This window comes from Aythya marila (genome assembly GCF_965140915.1).
Source record: "Aythya marila genome assembly, chromosome: 1".
Classification (NCBI taxonomy): Eukaryota; Metazoa; Chordata; class Aves; order Anseriformes; family Anatidae; genus Aythya; species Aythya marila.
In genome coordinates, this window is record NC_139042.1 from 150,170,640 (window position 1) to 150,193,300 (window position 22,661).

General features: G+C 42.1%; 1 protein-coding gene across 1 annotated transcript in view; it reads left to right on the top strand.

Moving 5' to 3' along the window:
* The first annotated feature begins 13,902 nt into the window (after positions 1 to 13,902).
* The window catches only part of POLR3B (RNA polymerase III subunit B), a 71,837-nt gene continuing 63,078 nt past the window's right edge, over positions 13,903 to 22,661 (top strand). Inside the window, exons 1-8 of the mRNA XM_082752018.1 lie at positions 13,903 to 14,062; positions 14,290 to 14,322; positions 16,213 to 16,269; positions 16,370 to 16,434; positions 16,917 to 16,992; positions 19,347 to 19,447; positions 20,878 to 20,969; positions 22,178 to 22,295. Coding sequence (XP_082608144.1) covers positions 13,991 to 14,062; positions 14,290 to 14,322; positions 16,213 to 16,269; positions 16,370 to 16,434; positions 16,917 to 16,992; positions 19,347 to 19,447; positions 20,878 to 20,969; positions 22,178 to 22,295 — 614 coding nt within the window. The 5' untranslated portion in view covers positions 13,903 to 13,990. The remainder of the gene's footprint in view (positions 14,063 to 14,289; positions 14,323 to 16,212; positions 16,270 to 16,369; positions 16,435 to 16,916; positions 16,993 to 19,346; positions 19,448 to 20,877; positions 20,970 to 22,177; positions 22,296 to 22,661) is intronic.

Here is a 22,661-nt window from a genome sequence, read left to right on the forward strand (position 1 = left end):
GGTCCTTGACCTGAATAGGGAGTGAGGATCTGGATTCTGGCATTTATACGTGATAGTTTATATGCAGCCAAAGTAAATACTGCAGTCAGAGGTCATGGCGCTAGATTTTGAAAAGTCCTGCATAAAGAAGAGATCTCAGAAAAGCAAATTTAAATAACATTAATGTCAAGAAAAGTCTTTCTGATTGCTATATTCTTTATCTGTCATGACTAGACAGATGAAAATCTATGACGGCAATTTTGCCTTTTAGGTCATTTTCTTTTTTCTTTTATTTATTTCTTTTATTTATGTGTATTTATCTTAACAGGCTCTGTACTAATTTTCCTCACAGAATGACTAGCTAGCAGAAATATGACCCTTATGTGCCTTTTGTAATTAATTCATTAGGGCAACTCTTAACCACTAAGCCCCTTGTCAGGTTATTTCTATTAGCGATAAGGAGCAATTAACCCTAAAACATTGAAGCCAGGTTGATGAGCCTATTCCACAAGGTCTCTTGGCTCCACACATGTGAAGTGAAATCTGCCAGGTGGGGATCATTTGACCTTTGCTATATAGGAAGCATGAGGAGTTATGGGAAGAATTGCCACTGCAGAGGAGTTTGAGGTTCAGGTTACTTAAAGTGCTTTTCTACAGTCAGGGTGGAATGAACTCAGTGTTCCCAAGTAGGCTGCTTTTTCTTCGTGTTTTCTATCATCTCTGTAAAACAGTTTTGGAGACTCTATGAGCTAGTTACATTGGTGGTGACTTCTCAGAACAGGAAAACCCTGTTGGTGCTACTTTTGGTGAATTAGCTTGGCAGTGACTCAAGTTCAGAAGCTGGCAGGTAAGTGTTGCTGGGTTTTACAGTTGTTTTGTGTTGGGGACATTGAGGACTTCCTTCACCTTCTCTGTCTTCAGTGAGGTTACCATGGATTCTCAGCTGGTCCCCAAAATATTCTGGGACAGATCCACTTTCCTGGTAGACTCCCACGTTCTTCCTTGCTGCTTCTAGTCTTGTGTTTAAAGCCATACAATACTGCATGTTTATTATGATTTTTTGCAGAGGCAGAATATGATATAGAAGAGGATTGATGTCCTGGAATGTCTCATAATCAACCAAGAACCAGCTTTGTTTCAATGACTACTTTCTACTCAATATAAAATCACTACTTCTTGTGAGCATATATAAGTTCTTTTCATTTTTAAAAATAAATACATAGATTTTAGTCTGTATTAGGAGATTTGGGGGCAGTTTTACATATTCTTAATAAGTAGCAGATTGAAAGAGGGAAGATATGAGAAGTGGCAGTTATCTTTAGTATGTAGAAAGACAGCTTCAGAACTAAGAACAACAAACTCCAGGACAAAATAGAAATGTTCCAGAGTATGTTATTCATTCTGAATGACAAACTAACATTGATAGACTGCAGAAGATCCATTATTTAAATCCAAAGAAATGCATAGTCTCCTTTTTTTTTCCCTAACAGCTGTATCTTGTAGTCAATGGAGATTAAGTACTTTCCTAAGTTAAAGATCACCTGTGTCAAAATCCTTTTAAGCTGGCTCTCAGTTTAATCAAATTGTTTCTTGTTCTTGTGTTATTAGAAAGGGTAAATAAAAGTCCCAGATATGCCAACTGTTTCTTACCCCTTATTTAGCATAACCCAATAGTTTCCCTTTTTGTTCAATTCTTACAGGCCTGTTCTGAAATCCACAGAGGTGATGAGAGTCTTTATAAGACTGCAGTGGTTTTTGGCTCAAACCTTTAGCAGCTGTTTGAGTACAATACTGATGTATACATGAATGTTTTCCTCTCCAGTGTCCAAGTTGGAGTGCAACATTTTTCATCATGCTCTCAGATCAGGATTCTGATTCTAACAATGGTTCCTAGTGCAAATTTCCAGAGAAGAGGGAAGCAAACCAGTCCTGAGTGCTTTGAATGAGATGGAGAGAGCAAACAAACGTAAATAAAGAAGATAAACCTGTAGGAAAGTTTTCAGATAATTGCCACTGTCCAAAAGCTTGAAAGTGGTTGAATCCTTGAAAGCTCATTACTGAAAACTCTGGCTGCATCACTGAGTTTGAAGGAGTAAGATAGACTTGCACCATTGCAGAACCTCAGTCGCTGTTCAAACGGGCACTGCCTCTAACTTCACAAGAATGGAAGAGAAAAGGTCATCTTTCTACCTTGTCAGCTACTGGCAGACCTACAGAAAGAAAAAACAAGAGTTGTTAACATTACAATGTAATGTTTTTTTAGGACATCTCACCAAATGTGTAATATTGAGTAGTAACCAGACAACAAATGAAAGGGAAGATGAAAGAGTAGAAGGTACTTGCATGGCCTTAGTTTACGTGGCAATTGACAACCACAATCCACAATGATTTCTAAGTGCCTTACACCATTGACCCTGGAGGCACAAAAATGGGATTCCCGTATTAGCTAAGGGGAGTACAATCCCACTCAAAACATGAGAGTCTGGGGTACGCGACTGAGTACTGAAAATCTTAAGACTAGGATGTTCACGTACCAGGAAGGAATCTCACATTTTAGCACTAAACAACTATCTTTAGAGACAGGCTGGGAATTGGCTCTTTTTAACCCAGGGTCAATTTCAGCATCTTCAAAGCTAAAGAAATGGTTGACTGCTCTGTTGAATTGTGTTCCAGGCAGAAAGACTCATGTTCCTATTAACATAAAGAGCTTAATACCTTGCTTCTGTCCTAAAGATGAGTTTTGGATTCAAACGTACCCCCCTCCAAGATGAACAACTACCTTAACTTTGTGGGGTTTATATTCTGCGTGAGAGATTTGTAATGTCAAGCTTCACAGCTTCTCCGGATGCAGGAAGGAGGTTACAGATGCATAAAAGGGCAAGACAACTGCCAAAACTACATTGCATTGTCACAAAACTACTTTAACATATCCCTGCAAGCACAGAAACTCCTTTGCAAACCACCACAGATTAGACATTAGGGCTAAAGAGTTTGGAAAGGATTGTTTAACAACTGTATGCATACTGCCAACTTCATGAGCCAGTCAAACTGAGATGAGAGCTTGAGATCCCAACTGTGGCTTGGATATGCTGTGCACCATAGAACTTCCTCTGCAGAAGATGTCTTGTTTTGAAATTATGAATACTTTTTAACCATAAAGAGGAGAATTCTGGGACAGAGTATTCTGTCCTGGTCCCTGGTCCTGGTCCTGCGTGGCTTCCCAAACAAGCTCCTCCAATAATTTTCCAGGGACAGAGGTGAGCCTTACTGTCCCGTAGTTTCCTGGATCCTTCTTCCTGCCCTTCTTGAAGATCCGAATGACACTGGCTTTCCTCCAGTCTTCAGGCACCTCACCTGTTCTCCAGGACCTTTCAAAGACGATAGAGAGCAGTTCAGCAATCATGTCTGTCAGCTCCCTTAGCACACGCGGATGCATCCCATCGGGACCCATGGGTTTGTGTACGTTGAGCCCACTCAAACGCTCCCGAACCTCTCTCATGTCCACCAGGGGGGAGCCCTCCATTTCCCAGACCCCTTGTCCTATTGCCAGGGGCGAGGAGTCCCGGCGGAGTGTCCTTGAAGCAAAGACTGAAGCAAAGAAAGCATTCAGTATCTCTGCCTTCTCAGCATCTTCCGTGACCAGGACACCCCCCTCATTCAGCAAGGGACCCACTGTATTCCTAGTCTTCCTCTTGCTGTTTACATACTTGATAAAACCCTTCTTATTATCCTTTATCTCTTTTGCAAGCCTCATCTCTAGGTGGGCTTTAGCCTTCCTCGTTGCGTCTCTGGAGGCCCTGACAACACATCTATACTCCTCCCGAGTGGACAGGCCCTTTTTCTGTATTTCATAGACCTTCCTCTTCCTTTTGATCTTATTGATGAGCTCCTTGCTCATCCACACGGGTTTCCTGCCCCCCTTCCCTGATTTCCTATTCCTCGGGATGTACTGATCCTGAGCGTGGAAGAAGTGCTGCTTAAATGTAGCCCAGCTCTCACAAGCACCCTTGCCTTCTGGCAACCTATCCCATGAGATACTCCCAAGCAGGTCCCGGAAGAGGTCAAAGCTGGCTCTTCATATAAGTCCATGGAAGCAATCCTGCTTTTAGCCTTACTTCCTTTGCCTAGCTCCATCTGGAACTCCATCATCTCATGGTCGCTGCATCCCAAGCTGTCCCCAACCTTCACATCCCTAACAAGGCCATCCCTGTTGGTAAGAACGAGGTCCAGGAGCACCCCCCGCCTCGTCAGCTCCGCCACCACCTGCGTCAGAAAATTGTCCTCAACGCATTGTAGGAACCATTTGGACTGCTCGTCCACCTCTTAATTCACCCTCCCCCAGCTGGAGCTGGGTACACTCTAATTGCTCCCTCACATAAAGGGCAACCCCACCCCCTCGCTTCCCCAGCCTCTCTTTCCTAAAAAGAGGACATAGCCCTCAATGACAGTGTTCCAGTCATGCGAGCTGTCCCACCATGTCTCAGTGATCACAGCAAAATCGTGGCCCCGTGACCAAACACAGATCTCGAGCTCATCCTGTTTATTTCCCATGCTCCGTGCACTGGTGTACAGGCACTTTAGGGAAGCAGCAGGTGCAGTTACCCCTGCTGGGATGCAAGAAGAAGATGCTGGCCGGGGGATCGGGAACGCTAACTTCTCTGAGGAGCCCTCAATCCTATGGGAGAGCTCAGAAGTTTTTCTCTGTCTTCAACAGTGGTGGTAGTGACGACTTCCCCTAACCCTTCTCTGTTACCTTTAGCTCCCTTCCTTTCCCCCATCAAACCTAGTTTAAAGCCCTGGTAATCAGCCCAGAGCGCTTGCTCCCCAACACACTTGCGCCCCACTTGCCCAGTTGGTCCGTAGCCCACATGCCCAGCCTCTCAAAGGACAGACCAAGATCAAAATACCCAAATCCCTGGTCCAGACACCACCCCCTCAGCCAGTCATTTACCTCTCCTGTTCTGCTCCTTCTATCTGAATCACAGTCACCCAGCGGGAGGGCAGAGGAGAACACTACCTGCACCTCCTATCTGTTGCCCTCAGAAAAGTCCCCAGCCCTGGTCCCCAGATTTTTGAGCTAGGGACGTGATTCCACAGAGCCTTCAACCCTTTCTTTAGCTTTAAAGCCACTCTCTTTAGGAGTGTGGCATGTCAAGTTTCAAATAGAAGCACAAGAAAACCGTGAATGTAAAATCCATAAACACCTCTCAGGACTTCAGACTGCTTTCAAGCATACAGGAAAGCCGCCTATGAAATGCTCTACTTATTTTACTTCAAATTACTCTAAATTTTCATATGCACTTTAAGAGGCAAGTAAACTGTAGACATATAACACCAGCAATTAATTTGAACCACCAAAATTAATAAAAGAACTCTTAAAAATACTTTGTTTTGAGAAGCCTTTATGCTAGCTAAAGAAGTTTAGGACTGCAGGTATTAAATCTGAACTGAAAGTGCTGGAAGTTATTTAAAGGGTACCTGTTTGTAAATCTGGCCTTTCTGCAGTTTGTGAATTTTGTCCCAAAACACTCCCCTTTCATTCATCTTCCAAAAAGGTCTTGAACAGAGTTACACTGCTGTAAAAAGTGACGGAATTTCTAGACGAGTATTTACTGTGAAAAATGTTCACCTTTCTAAAGGAAAATGTGCCTTATAGCATCTAAATGTTTTGTGAGAGAGAAAAAGTAAAGGTCCAAAACTCCAGCTTTAGCCAAGTAAATGCAATCTATCTAGGCAGTTTACTGATCAAAACTGCAAGAGAGTTTGAGAACAACCATTGAGAACTAAGGCAGGGAACCAGCCTCCACAGACAGAAGGCAAAGAACAGGGACAATGGTCTGCCATTTAGAAGGAGTGAACCCAAAAAGGAATAAAAAATATTCAGAATCTTGCCCAGTGCCTCACTTTGTACAAACAACTGAAGGAGGCGGCACAGGACTGGGGACTGGAAGGACAGCAAAGGTTTTTTTGATATTAAATTGACCAGTGGTCAATGGTTCTATGTCTGGGTGGAGGAGGGTCACAAGTGGTGTCCCTTAGGGGTCGGTCTTGGGACCGGTGCTCTTCAACGTCTTTATCAACAATGTAGATGACGGAATCGAGTGCACCCTCAGTTTGCAGATGACACCAAGCTGAGCGGTGCAGCCAATACGAGAGAGAGAAGGGATGCCATCCAGAGGGACCTGGACAGGCTGGAAAAGTGGGCCCTTGAGAACCTAATGAGGCTCAACAAGGCCAAGTGGAAGGTGTGGCACTTGGACTAGGGCAATCCCATGAATTTATATAGACCAGGCGAAGAAGAACTTAAGAACAGCCCTGTGGAGAAGGACTTGTGGGGTCCTGATGGACGAGAAGCTGGACATGAGCCAGCAGTGCACGCTTAAGCCCAGAAGGCCAACTATGTCCTGGGCTGCATTAAAAAAGGGGTGGCCAGCAAGGAGAGGGAGGTGATTGTCCTCCTCTACTCTGCTCTTTTGAGACCCCACCTGGAATATCTCTGCTCTTGTGAGACCACCAGACCTGCATGCAGGCTTGGGGCTCCCAGCACAAGGACATGGAGCCCTTGGAATTGGTCCAGAGGAGGGCCACTAAGATGATCAGAGGGCTGGAGCACCTCTCCTATGCAGAAAGGTTGAGGGAGCTGGGCTTGTTTAGTTTGGAGAAGAGAAGGCTCTGGGGAGACCTCATTGCGTCCTTCCAGTACGCAATGAAGGGAGTGTATAAACCGGAGGGGCAATGCCTCTTTACATGTGTTGATAGTGATACGACAAGGGGGAATGGTTTCAAACCAAGACAGGGGAGATTTAGGTTAGAAATTAGGAGAGCGTTTTTCACTCCAAACAGTTTTTCACCAAAAAAAAGTTTTTCACCAAGAAAGTTTATCACCGGGGTGGTGAGGCACTGGCACAGGTTGCCCAGGGAGGTTGTGGATGCCCCATCCCTGGAGGCATTCCAGGCCAGGCTGGATGCAACTCTGGGCAGCCTGCTCTAGTGGTTGGCAACCCTGCCCAGAGCAGGGGGCTTGAAACTACGTGATCTTTAAGGTCCTTTTCAACCCAGGCCACTCTATGATTCTATGATAAGCTGCTGAATTAGTCTTTACTGACTAAATGCCCACCTTCGCTTATAATGTCTGATACTGGAATTCTTTGTGAAGCATGATACTGAAATGAACCTGAATGTTCAAGGAATGTACGCTTCAAATAAAAAATGTGAGTCAATTAGACTAATTAGGGACAGCGTTCTCAATAGCGTCATATTGCTAAAGGTTAGCTGGCATTATTAGCGTGAATCAGTTTGATAGTTTCCATCTTCATTTAGCTATATTTAGAAATTTCTACTGCTTTTTATTTAAACTACAAGGTTGGTATAACCTTTTTTTTCCCTCTCCCCTGCTCCCAGAGTTAGCTCCTTCAATTATGAGTAACATGCTGAACCCAGATGCTATTTTTTCAAACAACGAAATGAGCCTGTCAGACATTGAAATCTATGGCTTTGATTACAACTACACCTTGGTCTTTTATTCTAAACATCTGCCCATGCTGATCTTCAATGCTGCTTGGGAGCTTCTTATTAATGAGCATCGGGTAAGCAGAAGTATTGCAACTACAATAAATTTATGGATATAGAATATAATGGGTCACTCCTAGCTGAGGGAGATATAACTCATCTGGTCATGTCTCAGTCCTAGCTTGGCTCCTTGGTAACACATTATGAACAACAGCTACGTACGAATCCCAGAAGTCCTGGTTTATTCTCAGCTACAGTATTGAGCAGAGGAGAATCTGGCAACAGTTAGGGATCAGGGTTTATATGTTTATTTATTTATTTAACATAGTGGTGGCAATAGGGTTCTGGTTTTGTTTTTTACCAGATTTTCAATTCTAGTAGTCATCCTAATAATATAAGGAGCTTGAAAGTTGTTTTCACTGTTTTATGCATTGCAGTAAGTTCAGTGACTAATTTTCATGTGGAATATTTTAGCCCAACTCTTATGAAGTCTGTGATTGTGCTGTGTGTCTGTGAGGTGCTCTGTATGATTCCAGCCGTTCAGCTGAGTTACCTAAAGGGGCAGAGCGCGCAGTGACACTGTAATCAGAGGCTGGATCCAAGAGAGATCCAAATAAGTGTTTAGCTCAGCAGTCCCCTAAGAGGGAGCATGGATTTGCTGCTTGGCTGAGCAGCATGTTTGTATTGGTGACCAGTCAACATCCAGGCAGCTTGGAGCTGGTTTGGGGACGGCAGAACTTACTGTGTGTCAGGACTCAAGGAGGGAGATAGGTGATTTTAAAGGTTATGGGGAAAATGGAAGGTTTGCAGGGAAAAGGACTGAAGAAAGTGTGGACTGGAGAAAGTAAAGGTAATTGCAGCATAGGAAGTGCATGAAAATAAAAGACAAAATCCATGGACTAGTTTAATTGACAAAATTGCTTGTATATTTTATGTAACCTAAATGTGAATGTGTGGTGTTACTCTGCATTCATGTTTTAATCCAAAGGTTAGGAGCTATATATAAACATCTGTAAATATATCTGGAAGAACAACCAAAACTTCATGGGCACTACAAGCATACACAACTTGATGCCCCTAAAATTTTGGCATGCCTTGGTATCAATTTCTGTAGAATGCATAAATGTCCTTTATAAAAGCTACTTGGTTCTTGCAGGAACCTTTACAGTAGCAGTAGGAAGACAATAATTTAAACATGGCTCAGTCTTTAGCATTTGAATGAATACAGATAGTAAGACCTATACAGTTTCTTGTTTCAATAAGAATCTCTTGAGCTGTAGTGAATGAAGCTACAATTGCTTTCTGAGACAGCTTGCTGAAACATATAATCTCTTCAAGTTTGAGGAGCATCAGGTTTTGTTAATTACCAATTTCTGGAGCTGGTTAGTAGTTTTCTTGATGTTAATGTTAGAAAAATCTTCTAGATAGCAGTGTCCCTTATGACAGTTACAGTCAGCCTGACAGATGACCAGTTTTGGTCATGGCAGTGTAAGGTATTCATCAGAAATTTTAAAATACCTTGTAGGAAGCAAGGAATTTTTGAAGGGTGTCCAAGAGAAGAAACATTAATTCAATGATAATCTCAGAGGTGGCAGCAGATATTGAATGTAAACTCTTGCTCTTGGGTTTGTGTCTTTCCTAATGTATGGGCCTTGTGCCACCTTGTCTGGATTGCTGTTTCAGTATATATCGCCCTACCAAGAGTGGTGATGGGGGGTAAGCAAACAGTGCAATTTTAATCATTATTTTGTTTGGCTTGGAAGAAAGCTTTGATTTGTGTGCCAGGATAGGCTCAATCTTCTTCTTATATGTACTGGCATGCATGCAAAAAGACAGCTTACCATCAGAATAAATTAAAATAGGAAAATCATGTATGCAGGAATTTGAAAAAGTCAAAAATAATTTTTTCTGTTCATACCTGGTTTAGCCACCTTGAGCAAGTGCAGTGCATTGTAGACTTGGATTGAACACCTTCTGGACCCTCGTTTGACATTTTCCCATGTTCCCTGTCCAAATCTACACATCCTCCCAAACTGTCTTTAGGCTTGCAGTGCTGTTCTTTGTTCAAATCAGGAGCCTCACCCATGTTCTTTGGAACCAACAGTAGGGACGGCAGCTGGCAGCAGGTCCATTTTATTTAAATACGGATGCCTGTGCTTGGTACAGGCGTGATCTGCAGCAGCTGCAGAGCAAGTCCTTTTCAGCCTAGAAACAAACTTTGTGGAAAATTTAGGATTTCTTTATTTTACGAGTAGCTAGAGCCTCCATTGTGAGGCTGCCTAATATACCTACCCTCTCCCCCCAGGCTTGTAAGGCAGCCATGTACCTATGGAGACTTGCAGAAAAGGGGGAGGATATGCCTGAGGTGCATCAAGTTCTAAGCCTGATGCAGATAGTTAATCAAAGAAGTGGACTAGATGATCTTCCAGGGTCCCTTCCAATCCCTAATATTCTGTGATTCCGAGTCTCTGAGAATGGCAGCTTTCCCAGAGCAATTCCTCCATCTCCGTTGCAGACATCCCCAAACCAAATTGCGGCACAGGCAGCGGGAGAGGGCAGCGTTCAGCCCCCCCTGCTGACCGATGCAGGAATAAGTGCAGGCAGAGGCTTTGCAGAGTGGAAAAAGTCAATTTAATACTGGGGTAATTGTGGCTGCCACCCCCAGCCCGTCCCCAGGTCACTTGGGGCCTGGCCTGGCAGCCCGCGTGGTCGCCAGACCCCGGTTTCTCCAGCTGGACCCTTCACAGCCAGAGCATGTCCCCGATGTTGTCACCCTCTAGGGACCGTGGCAGTCCGTGCCCATCCTGCCCCGCGTGCCATGAAAAGCTTCGCTGAAGTTGTTGCTCCATGGCGGGGCTGCGCTCCCTGCGCCTGGGCAAGACACTGCGGGACCAATAGCTGGAGGGGCTCCTCTGCCGCTGCTGCCGCCCCAGCCCCACATTGCGCCACAGTCTTCTGTGGGGCCGGCGGGATGAGGCGTCGCGCTGGGCGGGCGGCACCACGCGCACGATGGCCGCAATGGGCCCGCGGCACACTGGGCAGCTGAGTCCCTGGCATGGAGATGGTTGTCCCCTGTGGTCTTCTGTCCTGGTGCCAGGCGCTTCTCAGCAGCCTGCGGTCCTCAGCACCTCCCTTGGTGGTCAGTGAGGGGACCTCGATGCCTCCTCTCATGTCGCTGGCTGGACCTCAACACGTCGCGTGCCACCAGCAGGACCACTACGGATAGAACCAGGCAGAAAATATTCTACCAGCAAATATACATTAGCTTGCTAGGTTCAACCAAGGTGTCTACAGTACTGTAGCAGTAAATATTCTTAGTATGGATTACAAACATTGCTATTAGAATGGCAAATATGCTGGTGATAGGTTATACTTCACAAGAACACACTTAGGACAGATGAGGTACATATACGCATATATATTTGATAACATTACCGAAGGACTTCGATGGATGTGTGTAACAAAAAGGGCTTCGCGTGTGCTTCCTGCAACGCCTCCGCCTCTCGCCTTCCAGCCATGGGACCTCGAGCTCTCAAGTACCAACAGCCGGACTGGACTCAGGCACGACTCTCAGGGCACTTATGGCCAGCCACCTTTCGTGAGGCCGTAGGGTGACAGCGACTCTGCGGTGGCATCGCAAGGGTCTTGGGGTGCCCCTGATGGCAGCACTGACAGGGGTCACCTGCCTGTGGTGAGGAACTGCTGAAGTGAGATGGCTGCTCCACACTGACAGGAGCAATGTCTGCCAGGCTGGGGTCCAGGCCAGGAGGTCGGCCTGCAGCCTGGGAGCTGCCCCTGGGAGCCAGGGATGTCCTGGCATTATCCCCCACATCCCCGGTGCTGTTAATAAAGAATACCTGCTTTCTAATTCTCCAAAACAAGTCTTGGAAAGTTACTTTGCTTTTTGTGTTGTCCCATTGATAAAGACACAACAAGAAGCTGAGGAACAACTGAGGAACAACTTCTTACCTGGGAAGGTGGAAATGTAAATTGCTATAATGTAAATTATATATTTTTGAAAAATAAATGAAGAGGTTTTATCAGTGTGGTGGTTTTACTGTGCTAGACAGCTGAACACCACCACAATCACTCCCTCACTTCCCCTTCTCTTCTGAGGAGGGGAAGAAATAAAGGAAAGAACAACTCATGGGTTCAGATAAGGATAATTTAATTAAAGGGAAAACTAATTATTAAGGAAAGATTGTTTTACTTGAAACGTTTTTGTGAAAAAGTAGATATGAAGATGAACATACCTTGTCATTTCATGGCCGCATTCAGATTTTCAGGTCTGAAAGGAGCAGAAGCTGTCTGTATCTACACATACCACAATTGTGCCAAGCACATTAATGTTGCCTTTCAAGCAATGCACAGCAATAGCAGCTCTCTGCACCTTACTATTAAATGTCAATCAGACCCTACTTTGATTGCTAGAAACCACAAAACAGCAAGAGAAGAAAGATTTTATTGCTGGCAGCAGCAATGCTCAGCTACAACATACCTCCTGGTGTTTTCTGCATGGGGGAGTGGGAGAGAAGATGGCACTGCAGGAGAGCATCCATCGCCTCTGAGAACATCCCCAGGATGCCTCACATCAGAGAAAGGCATACGGGCCAACCCAGGGTTGACAATGCAACTATCAAGGACAGACAAGGGAATCTAATGTGTAAATATGACCGAATGAAAGCCACAGATGGAAGTCATTCCCCTAACTCTCTTCATGCCCCGACACATTCCTTCTTGATTTTCTCTAGAGACAGTAAAATAAAATTTTAGAAGGGACAGGCACCCTTACATACACACATGTTTGGGGGAGCTTTCCCCACAGTTTTGCAACAATTCCATTCCTGTTCTTTCCTTCTCCCATGTCACCCAAAAAATTAAGGTTCATAGGGAACAGAAAACAGAGTCCGAGCTTTTATTTTTGTAATAATCATTAAATATTTTTTAATCACAAAAAAACAGTTTCCACAGTTCATTAAACTCTTCTTTTACTGACAGACTATTCTTCTCTCAGTTTTTGACAGAACAGAAAAAAAAATTCTTCTTACTTTGGGGTTCAAATGAGCTACACTTCCAAAATGAACATAACCAGACATTGCCCTTTCAACATGCTCAAAAATCTCTTGGAAGTCAGTAACATAAGATTAAAATAAATTATGCAGAGAGCACTGAGATATACAGCTCGAGTTTTTTGAAATAATTACAAAAACACAATACATTTTAAAAAGAATAATATTCTAGCACTGAAAAATAAATAATACATTTTAAAATTCTCACTTAAATTCGTATTGTAAAAATAAATCATTTTTTAAAAAAGAACATAATGCTTCCATAATTTTTTTTTTCATGCAATGTTGTTTCAAGGAGTCATGCAACATAAACAAGATTCTGCTTCAGCTGCCTGCTGTCACATAGCTTTGTACAGAAGCTTGATGGGTTTGTAAGTTGAGAGGGAGGAAAAATCACCTTGAAGGCAAATTGGGGGTATTTCCATCCCCAAATTTCAGCTGACAGAACAGCCTGCATCACTGAGTTATCACAGAATCACAGAATCATTTAGGTTGGAAGAGACCTTGAAGATCACCTAGTCCAACCTCTAACCTAACACTAACCAGTCCTCCACTAAACCATATCCCTAAGCTCTACATCTAAACGTCTTTTAAAGACTTCCAGGGATGGTGACTCCACCACTTCCCTGGGCAGCCTGTTCCAATGCCTAACAACCCTTTCAGTAAAGAAGTTCTTCCTAACATCCAACCTAAACCTCCCCTGGTGCAACTTAAGCCCATTCCCCCTCGTCCTGTCACCAGGCACGTGGGAGAACAGGCCAACCCCCACCTCGCTACAGCCTCCTTTAAGGTACCTATAAGGTCGCCCCTGAGCCTCCTTTTCTCCAGGCTGAACAAGCCCAGCTCCCTCCCGTGTTATTCAGAGTACCTCTGTGTTTCAGCAGGCTGTGAAGTGCTAGAGGTACTGCACGTGCACAGATACAATGGGGCTGGGGACATGCTGAAAGCCTGAAGTGTCTTGGATACATTAATTATGCCTAAGATAGCAACAACCACTCTGCCACGACTGGAGTTCTGAAACGGTTCCTTTTTGGAGCTTTTTGCAATGCCTGATTCTAACCCCTCTGAACAATTTACAATAGCACCAAGACAGAGTTATGCTGAAGAGCAATCCCCGACGAGGCCGTGGTGTGAAAATTTGCAGATCTGTACAACCAGGTTTATTTGCCGCTTGTGCAGCAAGGAAGGAGCGCGTCAGAGTAAGCTTCGCTCTGGGAAGCTTGTGCTGACGAAACACCAATTTCCCCTGACTGAAAACGGCGGATTTTACACAGAATAAAAACCACGGGGGGGGGGGGCAAAAAAATTAAGAAACCAAACGCCTGACGGAGTTTGGACGGCTGTGAGGACTGAGGGAACGGCGGAACCCTGCGGCCGCCCGCCGGGGCAGGAGGACGCCTTTGGCTGAGGCACCGCCGGTCCCTGCCGCCGGCATGGAGGCGCTGGCGGCCGAGCTGGGCGCCCTCAGCGCGGAGCAGGCGGCGGCCCCGGTGAACACGGTGGAGGTGAGCGGGGGACGAGCAGGGGCTGCCCGCCTCATCCCCTCATCCAGGGTACCCCCTGGGTTGGTTTTGCATCTCTGGGTTGATCCGAGGGCGGTTTCCAAAGGGATCTGGCTTTAAATAACTCCGCTGCCAAAAGCAAACCAACCCGCCATGCTAAAAAATCTTCTTAACGGGTGTGGCCCCTCTGTGGAAAGCTGCTTTAAACTGTGTGTTTTTCTTGGTTTCAGGAAAAATGGAGACTTCTTCCAGCGTTTCTAAAGGTTAGTGCTCCACGCCCACCTCGAGGCATCCGGGCCCGGCTCTGCAGCCCCCTCTCACGGCCTCAGGTTTCACAGAGTGCCTGTCTGCTGCGTACAATTTGCAATTTTATTTTTTTCAGCTTCTGCTTCCGTCAAATTGCGGGTAAACCGGTTACAGGGATTGATTTCCTGAGGGTTTTAAGTATTACAAAGTCACAAAATCATCTAGGTTGGAGGAGACCTCGAAATCACCTAGTCCAGCCTCTGAGCTAACACTAAACCCTATCACTAAGATTAGTTTGCGGAGGCATCCTTTTAGAGGTCACTTGTTTTGTGTGGCCATTCAGAATAAATGCTGTGGATGGCATAGTACTTCCAGACATTTTGCTGTTTCACTGTATGCAGAGGTCCCATTTGTGGTCTTTCTGTAAGCTCAGTACTGACACTGGTTTGCAACCAACATCAGAGCTTGTTTGAGCTCAAAGATTAGTATTATCTTAACGTCAGTGCTGCTCTCCTAATCTGGTGTTAGGTGAAGGCCCAGTTCTCTTTAAAATGCAATTGGATGTAGTAACAGGACTCAGAAACTCTTGGAAGTGAGGAGGGAAAGACAGCAGGAAATATTGTATCGTGAAGTTGGCAGGTGAAGTCTGATGTGCCTGAGTGCCTATGTGAAACAGCAGCCACCTCTGCACCCCTCTCATCGCTCTGCAAATTGTTCACACTTCCACAAGGACAAAATTTGTTAACTTCCTTAACTTCCACTGGTACATAGTTTCTTTTTGCCCATGTATTATGTGCAATGTTTTTGTAAGTTAGCAAAACTATTATATAAAGAGTCATTCCTCATTTGTCTTAACTCATGGAGACTTCACTGAGTGAATGAATTTGCCATTCCAAGTTTTCTATTTCTTTCTGATAATTTCAGAGTGAACTGTTGCTTATCATGTGAACTATGTAAATGGATCTGTTTTCTGTATGAAATTTTAAGTCTCGTAACCTGCTAGTTGTCACTGCATGTTTCAAAGCATCAAGTCCTCTGTGAGCATGTATACATGTGTCTCAAGATCAGCTAGACATCATTTTAGTTCTCTTTTGAGGCTGGATTTTGCACAGTAGTTGACGTAGTTACACCTTTTGTTTTGCAAACTCCAGTCTATTAGTAAAAGGAATGTTTCTTTTAGTATTCTGTCTAACCAAAATCTTTCTGTTTTTCTCTCATCCCAGATCATTTAAGTTATTCTAATCCCCTTTCTTTTGCTTGCTCTTTGTGACTTAAATCCTTACAATTAATTTCCTGAGGAAAGGGGGGAGTGTTTATTCTGTGATACTACATCCGGGCATGTTCTCTGTCTTCCTGCCTAGAAATCAAATTCAGATTTCTTGTCAGTGTCCTGTGCTTCTGTGGCTGTTTCCTTTTGTATTGACTCACTTGACACCCCACTTCTGTCCAGTCTTATTGGCTCGCTTTCTCTTTCTTCTTTTTGGCACCCTCGCTTCCTAGGGTGTAGGCAACTTCTTTCTCAACTACTGCAATTATTTAATTAAACTACAAATAAATAAAATTATCTCAAAGTAACAGAAAACTGACAATATTTTAACACACAATGGCTGTAATTTGCTTATTTACTCAGTGGCTCTCATTTGCTTATTAGACCTTCAAAACGTACTGGGTGCTTGCTTTGTGCTGTCACTGCATTACTTTTGTGAGACTTAGAAAAAAAGACAGCTCTGGTGTAAACCTGGAAACATACAGTGTAGAACCAGACTGATTGCCCAGGCAACTCTCAGGGATCTGTTAACTGAAAGAATTTAGCAGATACCTGAAAGGACTTGTAAATGCTTATATTTTAAGTATCAACAATATATTCTTAAAGCTGATGTTATTTGCTGTGTGCATGTGTTTTCCAGGTGAAAGGACTTGTGAAGCAGCACATAGACTCATTCAACTATTTCATCAATGTAGAGGTATGTTTTCTTGGTGGGAAGGGAGTGGCTGTTACCAGTCAGAAGAAGCACAATTCCTTTCTTCCTTTTTTTGCTTTTTTTTTTTTTTTTTTTTTTCCAGATAAAGAAAATCATGAAAGCCAATGAAAAAGTTACAAGTGATGCTGACCCAATGTGGTACTTGAAGTAAGCATAAAAATGATTTCCATATCAGTAATAGCATGTGCACAATTTCGTATGTTTGTTATTGACTGTGAAAAGTTCACAGGCATCGTGTGGGTATAAATCAAGAGACTCTTTTGCATGACATATGTCTTATTTGGAGCATAGAAATGTGGAGCATTAAAGAAAAAATACATTAAGCAGATTTATTTTGGTTAACAATGCTTTATGCCACTATTTTTCTGTAATTTAGTAATGTCAGATGACAGAGGGGAGTGTCTGTTTCTCTACTTGTAAAAGTAGTTTTTTCTTTTGTATGTGTAGTTTAATTTTTAACTATCGAGAACACAGTTGAAATACAATGGGTTACGTTGGGAAGAATCATGGCTCCTTATTAGTTAAAGCAACTTCATTTTTCAATATATGTAGACCTGTGCTTCCTTCAGGTCGCTAGGAAAATATTTGGCTCATTGCTCATTTTGAATATTTTTGTGTCTGTGTTACAGGTACCTCAATATCTATGTGGGTACTCCAGATGTGGAAGAAAGCTTCAATGTGACACGACCTGTATCGCCTCATGAGGTATTGATGTTTGCATTTTTCATTTTTTCTTTCAATTTACCTGCATGCAGCCTATTGTCAACCTGATGAATCGGTTCACATTTCAGATGTTTTTTTTCCTTGCTGTATACATTTCACGCTTGAAAGAAGGCCTTTTTTTTTTTTTTTTTTTTCATTTAATATATGTATACACTTAAAACTTTAGTACAGAAGACATCCTGTGCTTTGGAGAAATCCTGTAAAAATAAAAATAAAAAAAGCCATCTAGTGGTAGCCTCTTGTGCATAGCCACGTTTCTGTCTTCAGCAACCTAACTCAAATCTCATTTAAATCAATGGAAAATAAGGCCAATGACTCAGCCATCAACAGACCAATTAGATATAGTACAGAACAGCTCATGGTTCTCACAGATTTGTAGCTAACATTAAATCAGTAGATAAGAATATGGACAAAATGCAGGGGGATATAGATATAGATTTTCTATATACGAATGAAACTCTGTGCAAAGGTTGTGGCTAATGACTTATACCCAAGAATCCAGGAATTAAAACGCTTTCTTATTGTATAAGTAAAGTGACTGTACAAGCAGAAGAGGGCAAAATAAATGCTTTCTGGAGTATAGTCACCCCGAATCTAGAATAGCCTACTCGTGCATCTCAGATATATTGTCACTGATGCTTATTACTAGTGCGTTGCTTATTTTATTTTTCTTTCAATGGGTTATACTCATATGAAGGCCATAGTATTTTTGTAAATATGATGTGGATTGGGTCAACCAGGGGTGCAATTGGAAAAAAACAAACAAACAACAAAAGAACAAAGACTGAGTTCTAATGAGTGTGTCATTTCATTTCTGTGTTAAAGGCTTATAAAAGTACTTTCCAGTGGCAACTAAAATGATCAGATTTTCATAAGGGTCTGAGTATTTTATCTAGTTTTAATCAAATTTGTGAGTTTTTGTGTCCTTGGTTTGCTTCAAGGTCAGATTATGTATACAGGTAGGTACCTGCCTTTGACCTTTAGGTGTTTGATGTCAGAAAAAGTTACCTCAAGGAAGGAGATTAAAAAATGAAAAATAATTTAAAAAAAAACAGTGGAATATTGCGCTGTTCTATATCTGTGCCTTGTGTAGACGAAGCACACACAAGGAATCCTGAAGTCTTGTTTTGTTTTCCCCAAGTAATGCTATTGAAGCTGTCTAATTCTCCTTCTCACACAGTTCTTATGAGAGTTTTATTAACTATTCATACAGAATAATTTAAAGTAATTAGAAATTAATATATTTTCAGTTACTGTTAAATTCAACGAAGTTGCTCAGAGCACAGTGGGACCTAGTTTCCTACAAGTCACAGCTTGAAAACTGCTGGTGCACATCGGTTTTTGAATACTAGAGAAATGATTTACTTTTTCGTGTAGAGAGAAAGAGTATCCAGTTTGCAATAATTCTTGGGGTATGTTTTTCCTTACAGTTGCATCTTCAATACACAAAGCAGTCCTAACTGCCATTTATTAATGCATAGTCAATACACTGAAAGACTAGAAACATAAATGTACTACAAGTCTGAATCCTGATAAATCTGCAGTTGTGGAACTCAGAGGTATAAAATGCTCAATGAGATCAGAGATGTCCTGCTGTGAGTTGCTCTGTTGTGTTCTGCAAATGCAGTGAACCTTGTCTTGAATGAAGATACACAATACCTTAAGGGCTAGCGACAGTCATAGAGCCAGCTTGGGGAAAGCAGACTGAAAAGATCAGAATAGTATTAGATCGAGTTTTGAGGTGTGTAGTGTCCTAGATGTGTACATGCTGCTTCTCTTGTGATCTGATGAATTTGCAAATGAATCCTGGGAATCTTTGGAAAAAGTGATGCTTAGTGAGCCTTCTGTAAGTCATCTTTGGAAGCAGCAGCATCCTGTGAGATGTACTCATTCTATTAAAAGGTAGCATAGTGTCTCTTTTACTATTTTGTGTTTCCCTTCTATCAAACTTCCAATGACAGCACAACTTCCCTGCTGGTGAGAGTCTTCATATAGAAATGTCCCTGATCTGAGCAGTGCAATCAGAGCACGTGGTTACTAGAGCACAGTCTTTGTGGCAGCTCTCCCAGTTAGGCCTGTTAATCCAAACTGTTTATTTAAACTATGCTCTTCAGTGCTGTCCTTTGAAGAGACAGATCCACTGGCAGCTTTTGAAACATTGTGAAAATTTCCTTTGTTTGTTTCTTTGTTTTTTAAATAAAATACTTTGTAAAGTATATTCCAGGTGCCATGAAGAGCTCAGTCTAGCTTTGCTTTGCTTGTTTTTTTCTGTGAGCACCTACCTGCAGGAGACAGTTTTAAACCGACACCTAACTATATGACTGTTTTGTTTTTAGTGTCGCCTGAGAGACATGACTTACTCTGCCCCGATTACAGTGGACATTGAATATACACGAGGTAGCCAGAGGATCATACGCAATGCATTACCCATTGGCAGGTCAGATATCAAATATCAAGCTTCTGGTGTTTGTTTTTATTTGCTGTTGTGTTGGGAAAAGCTTTTACTGCAAAATAAATGCAGACTGACCTTGCTTCCTTGCTAAGCGACAGCAGGCTAATCTTGATGAACTATACAGATATAACAGATGAGCTATACAGAATATGATTGTGCATTAAAAAATGAAGTTATGCCATAAAACTGATTTTAAGGGCATACCTGCAAAAAGTTTTTTTTTGCTGGTTAAATAAAAGGTTTTTTGCTGTTTAAATCTGCTCATATCCAGTTTCCATGTAAAGTAATTTTGTTCATCTAGACCTAATATTATGCCAGTTTCATTTCCTCAGGTGAATATATCTTGGATGTTGTGCTTTGTGACACGGTTTAGTGGGCGATGTTGGTGGTAGGGCGATGGTTGGACCAGATGATCTCGGAGGTCTTTTCCAGCTGTAATGACTCTGTGATTCTGCATACAGTGCTCTTGCTTGGCATGCAATTCAGACTGGCTTGGAAGAGCTGCAGGTTCTTTCCTCTTTTGTTGTTGTTGTTGTTTTTTGTTTGTTTGTTTTGGTGGAATCATGATAACTTATCTGTTTTAGAAACAAACAACAACAAAAACAAGGTAGTATCTTTCTTTAATGAAAAAGGAAAACTTCCTTTGAATGTTTCATAGCATTAACATTCTGAATTAGTGTCCTTATTGCACAAAATTTTTACAAGTTGTGTGAACTTTCTAAAAAGTTTCAGTGAAAAATATAAGAGTGGAAAGGTGTATTAGAAGCTGACTATTAATCTTTTTACTAAGAAATACAAAATTTTTGCTAGTGTAGTTATCGAATAAGCCAAACTACTAGTAAGACTGACACATAATCACACAATAAGCCAAACAAACTTGGACATTCTCTGACTTCACCATAGGATCATAGAATAGTTCAGGTTGGAGGAGACCTCTAGAGGTCTCTGGTCCAGCTTCCTGCTCAAAACAGGGTCAGCTCTGGGATTGGACTAGGTTATTCAGGTCGTGAAGACATCCATGGATGGAGACTGCCCAACTACTTCGTGCAGCTTGTTCCATTCCTTGACTGTCCTCATGGTTTTGCTTTATATCCAGTCTGTGCATATTTAGTCATCCCTTCCCCCCCCCCCTCTTTTTTTTTTTTTTCTTTTTATACTCTCAAGGAAAATTGATTAATTTTTAATTTTTTGGAACATTTTTTCACCACTACATGTTGCTTCGCAAACTGTTTGCTGCAGGCTTCCATGCTAAAACACCAGAGAAATCAGAGCTACTTCCAGGGAAACTTCATGCCTAGATTATGTATTACAGAAATTATCTCTCTGCAACCAGGAGGGGCGATCGCAATGTGGGAAATCATATTGATCATCATTCTGAATTTGACTGTTCATATTTTTTTCTGTGTTTCTTGCAGAATGCCTATAATGCTGCGTAGCTCCAACTGTGTTCTTACTGGGAAAACTCCAGCAGAATTTGCAAAACTTAACGAATGTCCCTTAGATCCAGGTACATTTGTCTTCAAGTTCCTTTTACCCATCTTGGCTTAAGGTGTTAAATCCTCTTCAGCAAAGGAATATACCCCATCGGTATGGGTCCTACCGCTGGGAAGTCAGTGTGGGAACTTCTGAAATTAATGCTTGTAACTAAAAAAATCAACAAGCTTTTGAAAACAATAAGAAATAGTTGACAGCATGGAATGTTTGCATTTTCAGACAGAGCTTTCAACCACAAAAATAATACTACAGAGTTTTGAAAAAGTTGAGATGTGTGTATGGTGTTGTACAGTGATGTGTTACATGGGAGCACAGGTGGAGTTAGTTCCTGGAAATGAAATGGATCAGGGAAGAGGGAAGTATAATGGTATCCACCAGAGCAGGAACCCTCATTTGCTGCGTTCTGTAAAGTGAGAAAAATATTATATGATAATATTTGATACATGCAGAGGTGACGAAGGGTTATAATGAGGAAGTTCTTTGCTTTTTGTCTGTGCTGTGCATGCTTGAGATGGCAAGATACAGTGACAAGCTGTACTGGACAAGCGTTAGTAGCTAGCTACAATTTAAGAGAGGAATTGAACATGGCTTACGTACAGATTCCTTAGATTGTCTTAGATACAGTGAAGGCATTTATATTACTTTTTAAAATGTATTTCAAATACATTTCTTGTTGGAGTGCTGGAGAGAGGAAGTCAGTAACTATGGAAGACTTACTCTTTGCATTTGATACCAAGTACCTGTTGATAGCAAGTGCCAGTTCTTTTTTTGATGTCTGTAAGATACATTCTTCTGGTAGGCAATATTTTATCTAATTCTTAGAAATAATAATTCTGTAACATCCTTAAATAAGTATACTTACTTTACAGTTTTTTTGTTCTGTTTTGTTCTGTTTTGCTTTTACAGCTTTTCTGTTTTAGTCTGACTGAGAGTTCTTTCTGGCCACTGTGACACTGTCCAAGTACTTTCCAAACAAATTCTTAGATCCCAGATGCTATGTGGGAGCCTATCAAAAGTTCTGTTTAGTCTAATGGAACGTTTTCTTAGTTGTCATAAGTTGTATGCAGTTTGTTCACTCTTTTAAGAGATAATTTGCTCTCCTATTTTGTCCTCTATGTACTTGCTGTTTGCCTTGTAATAATTTGTATTCAAAGACATATTGAAAGATGTGAGTAAGGTACAAGACTATTGACGTGCAAATCTTTCTTTTCTATTGAATAGGTGGCTATTTCATTGTTAAAGGTGTAGAGAAGGTCATTCTTATTCAAGAGCAGTTATCCAAAAACAGAATCATTGTGGAAGCTGATAGAAAAGGCACAGTCGGTGCTTCTGTTACCAGGTACAGTAAATGCCTGCAATTACATAAGGGAGATAAAATGAAGTTTTAAAAGGTTGTTGTTGTAGCTGAAGTAGCTGTGTGGTTTTCTTCCTAAAATAGTTTAATGGCAAAAAGCTGTAAACATCCACTGGCCCCCTCTTGCTGCCATTCTTTTTTATGCTAAGACACCAATCCCCAAATCTGTTAGTAGTGTATTCCCACGAAAATCAGTGGGACTTGCTTATATGATTTAGTATTCATCCCAGACTAGGGAAAGCAAGTTCTAATTTTTAACATAACACAGCACATCTTATAATTGATGGTGTTTGGCCTCATTTTGTAGCAAGTATCATGAAGTCACTGTGGTGGAAACAGGACGTAATCTTT